We start from the raw sequence: 17122 nt of genomic DNA on the forward strand, positions 1-17122 counted from the left end.
AACACAGCGCGATGATAAATAAAATTACCCTGACTTTGATTCTAATTACTTAAGCAACATTTTGGATTTTTTTTTTAAATTACATACATAGATTAACTCAGATTGAGTCTGTTCTAGGCCACGTTTCCCAATCTGCCACTATAGGATTATAATTCTCAGTATGACTCAAGACAACCATTTGCTCCATCTGTGATGATAATCTGTGATTTCAATGGTAGACAGGAGGCCAGATTGAGAGAAATATGAGGGTTGTATTAATATTAGGAGACAACAAATGAGTGGAAAACTGTGCTTGAATATACTAGAATGTTATTGGTTATTTTGTGATTTAAACACCCCCCTAACCCTAGATATTAAACTTTGGTGATCTTTTTTGTTTTCAAATTGCCACATTTTTGTTAGGCTTTCCCACATTTATGAAAGCCCCAAATTTCCCCAAAAATCTAGCTCCAAATCTAGTTCTAATCATAATCATAGTTAATCATAGTTAATAAGCCATAATTAGTGTCCACTGTGGAAGCTTTTTTCCACCACAGGATAAAAAAATTAAATGGTAATTGTGACTTTTTATCTCACAATTTGAAGTTTTTCTCTAGCAATTCTGAGTTTATATCTCACAGACTTTCACACAGAATTTCTCACAGAATTTTTTTTTAACTCAGTGGTATAGACTCTGTATTCAAGATATAAACATAGAAGTGTGAGATATAAACAGCTAGCAAGGCATAACTGCAAGATGTTTATAACTTGCAATTCTGAGAAGAAAAGTCTGAATTGTGATATATAAAATTGCAGTTGCAGGAAAGAATTGTAATTTATAAATTTGTGAAATATTTGTGAAATTTGTGAGATGTCAATTTGTAATTATGAGCAAGAAAGTCAGAATTTAGTTTATATCTTGCAATTCTGTGATTTAAAATCTTCGGATTTTTGTGGAAAAAACTGAATTCTAAGATATAATTTCAGAATTGTGAGAAAAACATTTAGCCAGATTTTAACCAGATCATCTCATATGCACAAGCTTGTGTGCTGTGTGGTTTCTGAATTCTTTGCATGCCTTTCTCTCATTTATTATTCCATTCTTCTTCTCATTTTCTTTTTCCTCTGTACCATTGCTCTCCGTCATGCATATTCTCTTCTTGCCTCCGCTTGGCTCGTTTTCTCCTTCCTCTTTCTCTCCTCCTCTGGCTGTGTTTATGGTGTTCCTGTGCTCCTTTGCTCTCTGTCTCTGGTTCTCTGGATAGCGTCTGGGACAGGAAGTGAGCTGGACTGGGACTAAGGGACATGCATGTGTCTGATCTCTCAATGCATGGCTTAATGCGACACATGTCCCATGTGCACAACTGCCACCAGCAAATCCATCTCTAATTTCACTCAGAAAAGAATCGCTTCTGCTTAGTTAATGTAAATTTAAAGGAATTTTCCACTTTTTAAGCATCTGTTGCACGTTGTTGATTATAACTGATTATAATTACAACTTTTCCCACAATTCCTGTAGTGGGAATTGCCTAGCAGGAAAGTGTGCAGCAGTGCAGATAAACATTTCAAATATGCAATAATAAGGTTGTTTTGAAAATATGTTGCATTTTTTTTTTTTGCATCCTTGTTTGTGCGTATTTAAATTTATGTAATGAACAAACCCAGTCATTTTCACAAAATATGCACAAGATACCAGAAAAGGGATGTGCTAAACAAAAGGTCATCTACCAAGATACATTTTCCAACCTCAAAAGGATGATTTGGGCAATGTTACATCTCAAATGTAAGCACTTCAACAAAAATATAAGCTATAAGCTATGTGTATGCAATAGCATACACAGAATTACTGTATTAAACTTCAAAATGCAACTTCCACTGCACTGTTTGTGCAAGAGATATGAATGACACCACAAATTGCGAGGCTCACTGAATGTAATTTCATTTCAAAGATTTGACAATTTTCAAACATTTCGCGACTACATATTTACCAGTGGCAGACAACACTTTTTCTCAGAAAAAGAATTTGTATTGCCATTCGAGTGTTTGCATAGATGCATGTGTGGTTATTCATGCCTTTCTCCCTGTCTGTTTCTTTCGAACACTCACCTTTTGTTGTAGTTGGTTTCCAGTGGTGTCTGCATGTAAATGAGTCTTCTGGAGAAGCCGTGGCTTGGAGTATTAGAATGCACAGGGGAAACGGCACAGATATGTCAGCACTTAAAGTGGTTTTGACCTGCTGTGGTCTTAGACACCCTACAGCTGCCCTGTCCTTTCAGCTATAAATCTTACTATAAATCCAAAAATAGTAGTTATAAACAACAGAGCAGGGAAAGAAAGAGCAGATCCAGTGTTTCACAGGACATGCTAGATGAAGGTTCTTTATCACAATCCTCTGATGTAATTTTTGAACCCAAGTGGATGCTCAACAGATATTATGAGAAACAGTAACATACTCAAGCAAACACATTATAAGCCTGTGGGAAAACTAAGAACATTATTAAAGAAAATACATCTATATTTGTTGCTTTACAGAATGAGATCAGAGCACATATGTTCAGTATCTTTACTTTAACTAAATAAGTTGTCTATTAAAAGCAATACAAAATTTACATTAAATGCTGATTCATCAAATTAATCACAATTATTCACATATCTGTATTTGTGGAGTAAAGCCTTCAAATTTATGTTCATCCTGAAGATTTTATTTTCATTTTCCATTTATTTTTATACAATATTTTAATAGATAATCACAAAAAGATTAAGCAGCCCAACTGTTTTCAACATTTCTTGAGCAGCAAAACATATTAGAATGATTTCTGAAGGATCATGCAACACTGAAGACTGGAATAATGATGCTGAAAACTCAGCTTTGACATCACAGGAATAAATTAGATTTTAAAATATATTCAAATAGAAAACAATTATTTTAATTTGTAATTATAGGTTGCAATATTACTACATATTATGTTACTGTATTTTGGATCAGATAAATGCAGCCTTGGCATGCATATGAGACTTTTGTACATTTTACAGACCCCGAACAATTATGCATATATTTATATATTTTAATCTAATCTATTTTTTAAGGGGTTCAAGCATGTATTGCTGAAACCCTATTGTAATTGTTAGAATGACCAAGGATCGGTAGGATCAGACCAAACCGTAAGTTATAGAGACTTAAAACTTGGAGGGATGGTAGTACTCAACATCACCAAGGCTCGCCCTTGGCCTGACTGGGGCGGTACAGTGATCAAAAGTACTAACTCACCCATAACACAGGCTCAAGTGTCTTATGTTGTTGGAATCTTTGGCTCATGCCAGACAAAACGCAAACAAGTACACACACCTCCATTTTTGGGTATTTTGCTTTTTTTTTTTTTTTTTGAAAAACCTAATTTTGCAAACTAGTCCCATCCTTGCCCGATCGGTACCGAACCAGTATCAATATCATTAATTATCAAAAAGCACTTTTGAGAACTTTTGACCCTCTGTCACAAAGGGACACAAAAACGTTGAAAAGGGGCAAGGCTGCCTTCATTAAAAGGCTGTAACTTTTCAACAGAATGAGATATCTTTGCCAAACTCACAAAGCGTATGTAAGAGCTGAATCTGAGGTCACATGAAAAAAGTCGCATAGCTTGGCTACTTGGTAATGCTAAAAGAGGGGAAAAAAATAAAAACGTCATAACTACGCAACCGTTTGTCCTATCGACGTAAAAATCGAAATGCACGGTCTTGGTCCAAAGTGCCACAAGTGTCTATAATGACATTTTCGCATCACAAAAAACATGGCCGCCATAGGCCGATGAACTTTGAGTACCTGTTAGACAAGGTTAATGGAGGCCAATTGGAACGAAACTCGGTGGGTCTGTTTAACACACGGCCCTAAAGGTCTGTACAATTTTTTTTTTTAAATCGGCCACTGGAGGAGCCATATCGTTTTTTTTTAAGGGCATAAACGTTTATATATCGTGTGGTTTTTCACACATACACACAATATTTGTATCATACGATAGACCTCCTCTATCCAAACAATTTTGCCTCTGCAACCACTGCTGTCATTCAAACCGTTCGTTAAATGATTGAGAAGATGTAAAAAACCTACTTTTACAAGCTAGTCCTACGTTTTTCACTCAATCTGGAAAAAAACACTGCAGCACAATTCTCTGGATAATTATTAAAAAAAAAAAAGTTGAAATTTACCCTTTGGGAAACTATAACGGGGTCGTTTAGAAAAGGGTCCTGCCCAAATATACCCAAAAGCCCATAAAGCCTAAACGCAAAACGAAACCTGGTGAGAACATGTGACAGGTGTTAAAGATGTTAAAAAACATCATATTTCTATGGTTAATGACCTGGATTTAAGTACTTAAATGCCTTACAGTGGTTGAACCTCGGTAATCGCTGCTTGCAGCTATATATTGTCATTAGATTTGGTGAGTTGCACAAGATTTCTGACAGCTTCAGTTCCAACCTAAAAATCAGTGTACATGCTGATAGATTCCAGTTGAACTGCTGTCTGTTCCTTTAGCTTTGGTTCAACAATTTTTTCGTTTTCTCCCCACACTTTATAAAGTTTTTTTCTGATGCAATATGAAAAGTGCATCTTAAAGAGGTTCTATTTTGTGTTTAAAGTCCTGAGGGTATGACAAGTTCAGGACAACTGAAACATCTGCAGTAGGTACAAGAGGGAAATATAGCCCCCCCCCAAAAAAACATTTGAAAGTATACCACAAAAGCTGCTATCATTTTCTAGCCTTTCTAGATGGTAATACAGTCAAGTTTGTGTGAAGTCATGTGTAGAGTCGTCCCTGTCCCACATCAAGGGGGAAACCAGACGTGGCAGTTTGACATGACAAACCCATTTGCTGCTTTGCTAGTATAGATTTAAAATCTGTTTACTTCCATCCAAGAAGCTTGAAAGTCATAATGCTTTGAGTTTGAGTGATGAGCTCATGGATGAGACCTTGAAGTTTATGCATTAGATACTTCAAACTGTGCTCCTACAGCAGTCTGATGAAAACTCAATAAAACAGCAGGAAATTTAGTTCTGCTATGTGTTTTTGTGTTCGCTGATTATGGAAAATATACCCAGTAGTAATCAGTTTGCATTTCAGACACAACTTGCTTTGGTTCAGATGAATTTAGCAGTGGCCATCAGTAAGGAACAAAAATGAAATTTATTTTCTGAGGCATTTTCTGTGCAGCCATCCAACTGAGATATAAACACTTGATGCTGAAGGTGTTTTGTTTGCTGATAAAACGTTTACCTAATGAGCCAGCAGCCTTGTAGTGCCATTTCAATTCACTATCTAATGCAAACTGCACACACAAATGGCACATGCTGGCTAAAATCACCAGTTGTAATCTGACTGGCTTCTAGCAGTTTCCAGCAGGATTTTATTAGGTTGATCCACCAGCTCTTCTGAGGAAGAACTAATTGCTGGAATTGGAAAAATTAGAAGGCTGTTTGCTGTCTTAATTGGCAGTTTGCATGATGCCGTAAAAACAAAATTCTTTTCTCCTCTAAATTTCATTGCAACCAAATTCTGCCTGACTGCAATTACTTTTTTTCAAATTTCCCTACAACTTTTAATTAGATTTCACTACATTTTGGTTAGGTCATCTTGAGACCATGTGGGTTGAAGTATCTTTTGTAATGCCTAAAAAAGGGCACCATACAGGAAGTTCAGCCGTATTTTTGGAATACTTTCATGTATTGAAATGAAGCCAACACTATAACAATGCCCCAACTGTATAAAAGCAATTTGGTGATAGCAAAACCATCTGGCTGAAAAGCTTAGAACATGGCCAAGTTTTTTTCTTTAATAATATAAATCATACCCCTTTTTATATTTATGAACTTGTTTGTTTGTTTGTGTTATTTCTTCATACAGTGTTTGTGGAATCAAAAATGAACTCAAATCATATTAAGATAATGCATACAAAGGTCTGAACATATGGATTTTTGGCGTTTAACATACACTGCTGTGTATGTTATGTGTTAAAATTATAAAAAGTGATAGTAAAGACTTATATTGTTGGAAAAGATTTTTATTTTGAATAAATACTGTTCTTTTTAACTTTTTATTCATCAGAGAATCCTGAAAAAAGTATCACAGGTTCCAAAAAAAATATTAAGCAGCACAACTGTTTCCAACATTGACAACAAATCAGCATATTAGAATGATTTCTGAAGAATCATGTGACGCTGAAGACTAGAGTAATGGCTTATGAAAATTTAGCTTTGCATCACAGAAATAAATGAGATTTTAAAGTATTTTAGAACAGAAATTGCAGTAATATTTTATAATATTACTTTTTTTGTATTTTTGATCAAATAAATGGGACTTTGATGAGCATAAGAGACTTCTTTAAAAAGCAATAAGAATCTTACTGATCCCAAAGTCTGGAATGGCAACGAAGAGATTTTGCTGTTAAAGGGGTCATATGATGTTGCTGAAAAGAACATTATTTTGTGTATTTGGCATAACGCAATGTGTATACACAGTTTAAGGTTCAAAAAACACATTATTTCCCACATATTGTACATTATGTCTGATTGGCCAGCTGTCCAGTGCATTGTGATTGGCCGAATATCTCAAGCTTGTGACGGAATTGTTACGCCCCTTTACCATGTTGTGAGGTGTGACAAGACAAAAATAAAACTCATTATAAATGAGACATTTGTTGCATCAAGTGGGGACATAATTTTTGATTATAATGGCTTGTACTGTCTTTTTATGCGTTGCGTTGTGTTGTGTCGCGTCACAGCGTAAACATAAAACTATGCCTGTATTTGTGCTCGTAGATAAAACAAACAACAAAAACTACTCTACATTACTCAAAATTCGAGTTTGAATAGTCAGTAGCAAATTCTTTAAATATGAAAATGTACTTACAGACTGTGAGTCAGAAGTGCAGATTGTCCTTGCAAAGTTGGAACTGCCCCACTTTATAGTGTGCACAGCCAGCATTCTAGGCTACTCCCCCAGGTTCAGGAAACAGTCCTCCGTAAAATGTGCTGCGCTACTGATTTCTATATTTCGCAATAAAACACACAGCGTCTCCACGATATGGCGGCGGCGACAACAATACTACTGCCAGAATAAAAGTTGTGTCTTCTTTCTTTGCATATACATTTGAGCAGTGTTATGCAAATCTTCCCACACAGTGATGTAAATTTGTGGGGGGGGTGTTTGAATGAGGCATTTTAGGAAGGTGTTGCTGAGTCTTATCTTTCATAAAGAGTATCTCTTTTGGTTTGAGACTTTATTCTTTGCAACTTTACAGCTCTTACATATGCACAAACGGCCCGTAATACTCCAAGCAACAAAGAAAACAATAAAATAATATCATATGACCTCTTTAAAGACAAAATATAGAAATTGCATATATTGGCATCAAATTTTGTATGTGTAATTATTTGCCACATTGTCCTCAAAATATATACATTTTGCTTGCAAGTAACTACTGGCTATTGAGTTCTTAAAAATGCTTTTTAAAGTTTTGAACAATGATGAGTGCATTCATAGCCTTTGAAGTACTTTTTATAAATTTGCCACTGGTGGTGCTGAACAAATTTACTGAAACAGATCTGCTTAGTTTTACATAGTGCCATTGGGTTGACTGGCTAATTGCTGCTTGCAGCTATATTTGATGCTTTTTGTGTTTCAAAAGAGCATGTTTTGAGATGATAATAATACATGGAGTTCTTTGCAATAGTCTGTGAACTCACACCACAAAATAACAAAAAATAACAGCCTTTAGTGTGTGTTCACCTGCCACCTGCTGCCGTCTTCTGTAAAACTGAAAGTCAAGACGATCTTTTTCTAATTCCTGTGTTTGTCGACTCCCTTTCATTTCCAGACTCGGACTGCATATATTTGTTTTTCTTCTCGCTGTTGAAATGAATAGGAATTGTCCTTGAGAAAATGTTGTAAAATTTGAAGTGATGGCACAATTTCTCTGGAGAAAGAGCAGAAATGGAAATCTCTGCTCTGTTTCCTGGATACTGCTGTTTATATTAGTTGCAGTGCATCCGTGTTTTGAGAATACCTTGCAGTCGCATTCGTTCACTCTCCCTGAGGTTTCTGTTGTCTGTCATCTTTCTAGAATGATTCACTGAAGCAGACAGCACTTGAAGAAGACCTGCTGCTAAAAGCATGAAACCTGTGTGGCTCCTTCATGCAGTCCTGGTCTATTCTGGACCACAAGACAAAGTGTTCTGGAAATGTCTTTTTTTATTCTTCATTATCTCAAATGAATTAATCTTACAAACTCCATTAAAGTATAAAAAACGGATGTGAAGAGAGACAGGTCAGAGTTTCTCACAATCAATCTTTTAACATAAAACTACTTCTTTTGCTGCCTTGAAAATGCAGGCATCTTCCAGATGTACCATTGCAGTCAAAACATTGTATTGTGTTTATTCTTTTTCATGTCTGATTGTTCTTGATTTATCTTTAAATGAAAAAACCTGTGTGCGTGACACTGTCACCTGTAAAATCTGCCTGCAAATCGTGAGAGTGGATATGGTTTTATAGGGAGATGAATCTGTCAGTATAGGGTTGGAAGAGAACGGGTCGTGTCAGGGCAAGTGTGGTAGTGATACGTTTCCTCTCCCTCATGAATAATATTAACTCATGTGCTATCAGAAAGCATGCTGGGACGTGTGTTCCCTCTGACCACACAGCTTCTATCTCCATGTTAATTGAGAACATCATTTTTTATCAGTGCTGCTGGGATGATTCTCTGGGTGTTGATGGCCTGCAGGGAAACCCTACTGCTCAAAACATTCCCTGTATGATACAGTACAAATGGCTGGGTTTTGGTTAACAGTCATTCATTCTGAACTAAGAAACAGTCAGATGTAGCCCCCACCCAAAAATGTAAAATTATATTATATTATATTATATTATATTATATTATATTATATTATATTATATTATATTATTAAATAAAAACAAAAATTATTATTAAATAATATTATAATATAATTTAAATAATTATTAATAGTAATAAATATTTAAATAATTATTTTATTAATAATAATTATTATAATATAATTAAATATAAAATTATATTATATTATTAAATAAAAATGATTATTACATAATTTGTTAAAGAATTATTTAATTATTATAATAATGAAAAATATATTATACTATATTACTGAATAAAAACAAAACATGTTATTAAATGGTAGTATAATATAATTGAAATAATTATTGATAGTAATATCTTTAAAAAATATTTTAATATATATTTATATAGTTATGTTATGAAATAAAAACAAAAAATATTAGTAAATAATATTATATTATTATTGTAGTAATATTTAAATAACTATTAATAATGTTACAATTGTAAATAATTATTTTAATAATATTTAAAAGATATGGTTATATTGTATTAAATAAAAATATTATTACATAATTATTATAATAATTAAAAATATTACACAACAACAAAACATAAGCTCTAAGTATAATTATTATAGCATATTGTTAGTATTATTTTTACTATAGTTGTATTTTATAACAAACATTCTTAAAGCATATTATATATTATTGCATATTAGCATATAATATATTATTGCATATTATTATTATTTGCTTATTATTATAATGTTACCTAAGGTTTCAGTATTTTAATTTATTTCAGTATTTGTATATATTTATTTTTAGTTAATAAATTCATAATTCAAAATATTATTTTATTAAAACAATGGTTTTATTTTTTAATAATCATATCAATTATTATTATTATTATTATTATTATTGTTATACAATTATTTTTAAATATTATTAAATGTTTTTGCTTTATTGTAGTCCTTTGCATATTGTGTGAAATGTTTAATAATAATGTTAATATTATTAAGGATATGCAAATATATTATGCAAATATTCTTAAAGCATATTATGTTATTATTGTAATCTATTTCATATAGTTTATTGGGTGCGTAATGTTCCTGGTTACTTATGTTACAAGGAAAATCATTGTGAATATTCAGTAGATTGCGCAGACCCATACATAACCCCTGATTAGAAATTAGATCTGCGTCCAGCTGTAGCGATCACCATTTCCTCCGGCGCCTGAAATACACGCATGAATCAGAGAATGGAAATAGTGCCGGGCTTTGTTAAATAGACATTTGATCTAGCTTTAAGGAGGGATGTAGAATGAGGTAAATATGGAGTAAATTTGAAATGCAGCACAAGTAATGTTTGTCTTCATGAACATATGTTGGCGGTTGTGTAGGTGGATGCTGTTAAGTTGTTGTGTGTATCTGATGAATTCTGATCTGCCACGGGGCTGAATGTCATTACGGATCCAAACAGGAGCTGATTTTGCTCTCTCTCTTTAATACACAGCAGAGAGTGGGTGTTTTAAACAGTAAAGTCACCGCTGCATAAGGGCTGTTTTGCACTACATAATAAATCTGCCAGGGCTGTCTGTCATACCTCTTTTTTTTGTTATTTGCTCTCATTTTCTTCCTCTCCCTCCAGGCAGAAGAAGCTACAGGTGTCAGATGAAAGTCTAAAGTATTTAGCTTAGACCCAGTGAAGTCAGTCAGACGCAAAACTCAATTCAGTCTGTTTATCCATCAGTCTGAAGAACTTCGATCAACATAGATCTGAACACATCTGTAAATTTGTAGCTGTATCTGTAATTATGAAAAATCTATTCAAACATCCTAGACTATAAATAGAAAGCAAATTAGGATGTGTGAGTTAGTCTGAAGTAGAGTTGTGCGATAATGACAAAAAATGATATCTGGATGTTTTCTGGAACTTTGTTGGTAACGATAATTAGACTATATTTTTCTGAGTGTCTTATCGTGCTGGTATTTCGGCGGGTTTCGATCTTCAGAGGACAGCTGACTCCCAAAGCTTTTGATATTCTTCATGTTCTGTGCAGTGGTTAGATTGCAGGAGTAATAAGTTTAAATTGGTTTTTACCTTTTATGGGCATTTTTACCTTTAATAAGGCCAATTTTTTCTAACCCAAATTAATGTAGGCAGCGGATATTTGCACTAAGTGTAAATAGCAATTAGCGTTGCACGATATATCGGTACTTAAAAAGTTTCACGATACCCTGCTTTTAGAAACGGTGCGATTCCGCATTTTACTAGTACCGGTACTTTAAGAATGCATATTAATAAGAGCCATATTTCTGTGTGTCTGTGTTAGTGAATGGCGTAGACGCGCAGTTTTGTTTACTACACACATATGCGTGACACTCGCTTTGTTTTCAGCCTCTACCGCCTCAATATATGAGTACATGAACACATGAACATAATCTCTAGAACTGTTCTGAGAATCACTTCATAAGCATTTCATCGTTTCTATCTTCATATAATGAAGACCCTCTTCACAGCAACCCGTCAAAATAAAAGTTTAATTTGACAGTCAGAAATATATTAATATATTACTTAATGTAAAGATAGTACAAGATAGTAGTATTGTTATTCAAACAATGTTTAAGGAATATTTACCAGAAAAAATAGTTATTGGAATTTATTTACCAGAAAATTGTAAATACACAGCACAGTATTTCTGAAAAATGAAAAAAATAGCCTATAATAAATTAATTCTTTATCAAATTTAATTATCGTTTATAAATCCATTAGACATGCTTTTGATTATAAAAATGTAATGAAACGATTAAAATAGAATCCAGAATGCATTTAACCTGCAGTTACAATTACATAAATGTTTTGATGTAAAAAATAAAACAAAAAAATGGTAAATGCTGATATTTGAAATGATTTTTTAAATATAAACCTAAAATCGCCAGTAGATGGCAGCAGATTACTGCATTAGTGAGTCATTGAGTCATTCATTCAATTTATTCGTTCAAATGGCTGATTGATTCAGTAAGAAACACTGTTATGTGTTGCTCAGAGATGCTAAACAGTTGCTGTGGCTTTGTTTGGAACTTTTTTTTTTCTGAAATAAAGCAAAACCAGGAAATGTTGTGTCTAAAAGGTTAGTCAATATTAACTTCTTGTTTATTGGACTGGGTGTGTTTTTGTGCGATATGCGATAATGTCAAATCACGTTCATTTAAACAACAATTACAATTGCAGAAAATATATATTGCACACTCCTAGTCTGAGGGTGAGTAAATTTTAAGCAAATTTCCAGTTTTATGTGAACTACTCTTTTAAACATTACCGTTCACATGACTGTGCGTTAGATTTCTATCATGATTATGATGCCTGTGTAAATACAGATAAATATAGATGCTGCTTGAGCATGGGACAGTCAAACAATTCTCTTTAAAGCAACATCTGCATTGTGATGCCACCAATATAACCTGCAGTCCTAAAACTGCTGCTGGCCAGACTGATTTGTGGTCTTGAGAGAATAATAGCTGTCCATTCAGGCTGCTTGTCTTGACTTGTCAGAGGTGATGATTTCTAAAAACCTACAGGAACACACAACAATCCTTTTGGCTCTGCTGCTATCAACAAGACAGTTTCCTTAGGCATTTAACTACAACAACATTCTGTAAAACTATTGATCCTGTTGAGATTTGAAAATATGACTGAGACACAGCTGTAAAAAGTGTTGTTAGTGATGTATAATTAGTGAAGCTGAGTTTACTTTTGTCACAGCCGCTGGGGCATTTTGTCGAGGAGAAAGTCTATGATTTTTGTCACTACAGACACTTCCTACATCAGTGTTTTACTGCATGCTGATGAAGTGCCAAAAAGGGAAAAGCACAGAAGTCTGCACACTTTTGTTTCTAAATATACCTGAATTGTATTCTCAGCACAAACATGCTTGCTGTTATTTTTGTCAAGCACCGCTGATATCAGACATATTGAAGAAGCTGGAGCTATGTGTATGGGCAGATCTTTCAACTGGCTTGTTATTTATGTTTACAAAGCAATGTGATGAGGGCACATGCATTTGACTACCTTTGAATGTTGTTGTCACAAATGCATTCAAAAGATTTCATTAAAAGAACAGTTCTCCCAAAAATGAAAACTTGCCCTGTTGTTCTTTCACATCAAAATTTACATATTTGTTTCGATTTTGGGCTGTTTTTGCTTGTAAAGTGTGGTTGATCTGTGCATATTTTGATCCTGATTCAGACAAGATCATTTTCTGACATTATAGATGGAGGACTATGTGAACTGTTCCTTGAAGGCACTGAGCCAACATTTGCATTTATGCATTTACGCATTTGCATTGATTTACACTTGCATTGCATACCCTGAGAATTTAGTCCATAACCTTGGCTTAGCTAAAGCCATGCACTTTTGTTTGTGCTACAGGAAAGCATTTCATTTACAGAACCAAAGTCACATCAGAGCTTTTTAAATATACAAAGCAAGAGGAAACAGTTTAATGTTCTCAAAACCAGATGTTGTTTTAGCCATTTATTTACTTTGCATTAATTGTTTCCTGTCATATTATTTTTAAGCAATAGTTCGTCTTTGTTTTAGAGTACACAACCTCAGACTGTTTAGGTATTGTCAGCCCATGCTGGCAAACATTGTCAATTGTACATACTAGTTTAGAAAACAGCACTGTTTGATTTTGTGTGTGAGTGTAGGCATGTATTCTAGCAAGCTCTTCAGAAATCTCCACTCAAACATCTTCATAACAGTGGGGGCTGTAACATTTAGAAATGGAAGGGGAATAATCAAATAATTGACTGTCTGTGACATTTCCCACTGGTTCCCTGTCACGTTTTACAATGTAGCAAACAAAAGAAATCAATGTGCAAATAATACACACGGTCACCACAGACAACATTCGCCATCTTGTTGCAGCATTTGAAAAATGGCCTTTTGTGTTTGTAAATTCTACTGTAATTTTTAGTTTTAGTTTAGTTTTTTTTTTTTACTTTTTTAATGTACAGTGAACAATAAAAGTACTGACATGCAGTGTTGAGTATATTAAGTATTGTCTTACAGTGACTGATCTTACTATTGAATAAAACGCTATATATTTTTAATTTTTATATTTTTATTGCAAATGTGGTGTTCAGATACACATTTCAAATATGTACATAATTTGCAAAACTTTATGAAATTATTAAGTCGTTGCTGAGGTCATTTGGTGCCATTTTTTAAATATTTTTACTATTTAAAATAACTGTTTTTTATTTGAATATATTTTAAAATGTAATTTATTCTAGTGATTTCAGAGCTAAATTTTAGCATCATTAATCCAGTCACGTGATCCTTCAGAAATCATTGTAATGTTCTGATTTGCTGCTCAAAAAACATTTGTTATTATAGTAGATTTTTTTCAGGTTTCTTTGATAAATAGTTCAGAAGAACTGCATTTATCTGAAATAGAAATCTTTTGTTACATTAAAAATGTCTTTATCATCACTTTTGATCAATTTAAAGCATCCTTGCTAAATGTTAAAATAAAAGTAGTATCTAATGTATTTCAAATAAATACTGATCTTAGGATCTTTCTATTAGAATCCTGAAAGAAATGTACTGTTTTTAAATATCAAATCAGCATATTAGAATGATTTTTGAAGGATCATGTGACACTGAAGACTGAGGTAATGATGCTGAAAATTTTGCTATGTGGAATCTACATTCATGCTCTATATCTAAAAACTAGTTTGATTTTCTAGATCCTTTGGTTCTTATACTTGGGTGTGTATCTTAGTGTGATAAATAATGAATATATTTACACTTCATGTGCCAAGTTAGTATATTTTGAAAGGCTGTTTATTTCCTGTTATTATCAGAGTCTATTAAAAGATTTGAGCCTATCATAAATTCAGATGAATTTCCTCTCACGAGGTGAGTCAGTGGCATTCAGATGCAGCAGCTCACTGTTTATTTATGCTTCAGTGTTTTCTGATTATTTTGCATCACTGCTGGAACTTTTCTCTCTGTGCAGTTTAAAGCACTTCAGTATGTTTTTTTGCAAATGCAAATCAACAACAAACACATTTTGACAAAATAAGCATCTTTTTCAAAAAGTCACTTTCACATACATCAATGTCACCTTGTTTTTTATTGCTTTAGCAAAGACTATAATATGCACAAAACCTGTTTGTCACTTTCACAGCAGTCCGGCCCTCTTAAAAACAAGGTTTCAATATATCGAGTGTCTCAAAAAAGTGCACAGCCTTACAGAAATCAGAGTTCAGTAGACCGAGAGGCAATAATCAAACGCGCTTTCCTAGAATGTCGCCTCTTTCTCAGAAATGTCGTTGCTCCTTCAAGTCCACTCTTTGATGATGAAATACCCAGCAGTCTATGCTGCAATATTTGTAAGTGTTTAGCACATGACTGCTGTTTATAATTATGATTGGGATTCAGCAGTTAGATGTTATTACATTATGAATTACAATTATCTGACAAAAAATGTCAACATTTCATGATCAGCTCATTGCAAGAAAAGCTATGGGTGCTGATGATTTTTAAACTGCATTCACAAGCTGATGGCCTGCTTCTGATGTGCGTTTCAGCTGTGACCAGTGTGAAGTTATGGGCCATCGACAGACAGTGCTTCCAGACCATCATGATGAGGACGGGACTCATCAAACATGCAGAGTACATGGAGTTATTGAAAAGGTGAGCAGCTGTCTTGTTATAGAAGTGCATGTCTTTCTTTATCATCTGACATCTTAATTTGCATAATGGTACCCAGAGAAGAGAGCATGGGGCATATTTTACATATTAAAGACCGAATTCTGCATTGTTGGGCTCCTGAGCCAAACTGGATGAAAGAAGTCTTCATCAAAGACTTTAAAGACACTGAGGCAGAACAGACGAGTTTCTTGGAAGCTTCTGCAATTCATTGCCACAGAAACTCTCTATAGCTCCCGATCTCCTTCCTCTCCTCCTTTCATGATCTCTCTCTCCTCTCTTAGTCTCTCTGTCTAATGTATTAACATGAGAAAAATGAATAGTAATGCAATCGTTTTTAATGAATCATCTAATGTGGTTTCATCTAATGTTAATGATATTACCCCGTCCCTGCTGCTGTACTTATTATTTGAATAATTAGACCTAATTTTGTCAATTATGCTTTGAACTAACAGCCGTTTATAAACGTAAGCGGAGTGCATGTGAATGCGTTAGACACTGAGTTGAACGTGTGCATTTTACTGATCTGGTCTTTAGACCATATGAAATTTAGGTGTCATGAGCAAATCCAGACTCACGGAGAAACATTCTTATTATGTAACAATGTGCATGTGCTATGATTTACTGCTGATGTAGACTACTAAACCCAGATACTAACTACCCATTTGACCCATTTTTCTCTTATTCATTGAACTGTTTAGTTCAGAATATATATGAATATATACATGAATACATATGAATATATACACGAATGAATGAATATATCTATCTTTATCTATCTATCTATCTATCTATATACACATATATGTTGATTTTATATATATATACATATATATATATATATATATAAAGGTTTTTTTCATAAATTTTGGTTTTATTTTTATATGATCAATTTTCATTTTAGGTGTAATTTTAGTAAATATATGAGATTTTATCATTTTTACACGAATGAATGAATATATCTATCTTTATCTATCTATCTATCTATCTATCTATCTATCTATCTATCTATATACACATATATGTTGATTTTATATATATATACATATATATATATATATATATATATATATATATATATATATATATATATATATATATATATAAAGGTTTTTTTCATAAATTTTGGTTTTATTTTTATATGATCAGTTTTCATTTTAGGTGTAATTTTAGTAAATATATGAGATTTTATCATTTTTATTATTTTTATATATTTGTTATATATTTAGCTTTATGTTTCTAATTTTAGTACTTTGTTATTTATTTGTTATTACTAACTTATTTCAGTTAGCTGCCAAGGCAATATTTCTCATTTTCATTTTTTCCCCATCAGGTCAATCTGCATGTCACCATTCCTTCAAAACAAAACAAAACAAAACAAAACAAACAAAACAAAACAAAACAAAACAAAACAAAACAAAACAAAACAAAACTTCTTATATATATTGTCAATTTTCATGTTAGTTGTAGTTTTAGTAAATTTATGTGATTTAATTATTTTTTATTTTCTTTTTTTGTTATTTCTATTTAGCTAATTTTTTTTTCATCAAGTCAACAAA

At 33.1% G+C, this 17122-nt stretch overlaps 1 protein-coding gene across 2 annotated transcripts in view; it reads left to right on the top strand.

Annotated features, from left to right (window-relative positions):
• Positions 1-17122, top strand: part of prkg1a (protein kinase cGMP-dependent 1a) — a 71492-nt gene that overhangs the window by 24390 nt on the left and 29980 nt on the right. For both annotated transcript variants that reach the window (XM_051125233.1, XM_051125232.1), the window contains exon 4: positions 15443-15548. In XM_051125233.1, the coding sequence (XP_050981190.1) occupies positions 15443-15548 (106 nt within the window). The remainder of the gene's footprint in view (positions 1-15442; positions 15549-17122) is intronic.

This window comes from Labeo rohita, chromosome 13, assembly GCF_022985175.1.
Source record: "Labeo rohita strain BAU-BD-2019 chromosome 13, IGBB_LRoh.1.0, whole genome shotgun sequence".
Taxonomy (NCBI): Eukaryota; Metazoa; Chordata; class Actinopteri; order Cypriniformes; family Cyprinidae; genus Labeo; species Labeo rohita.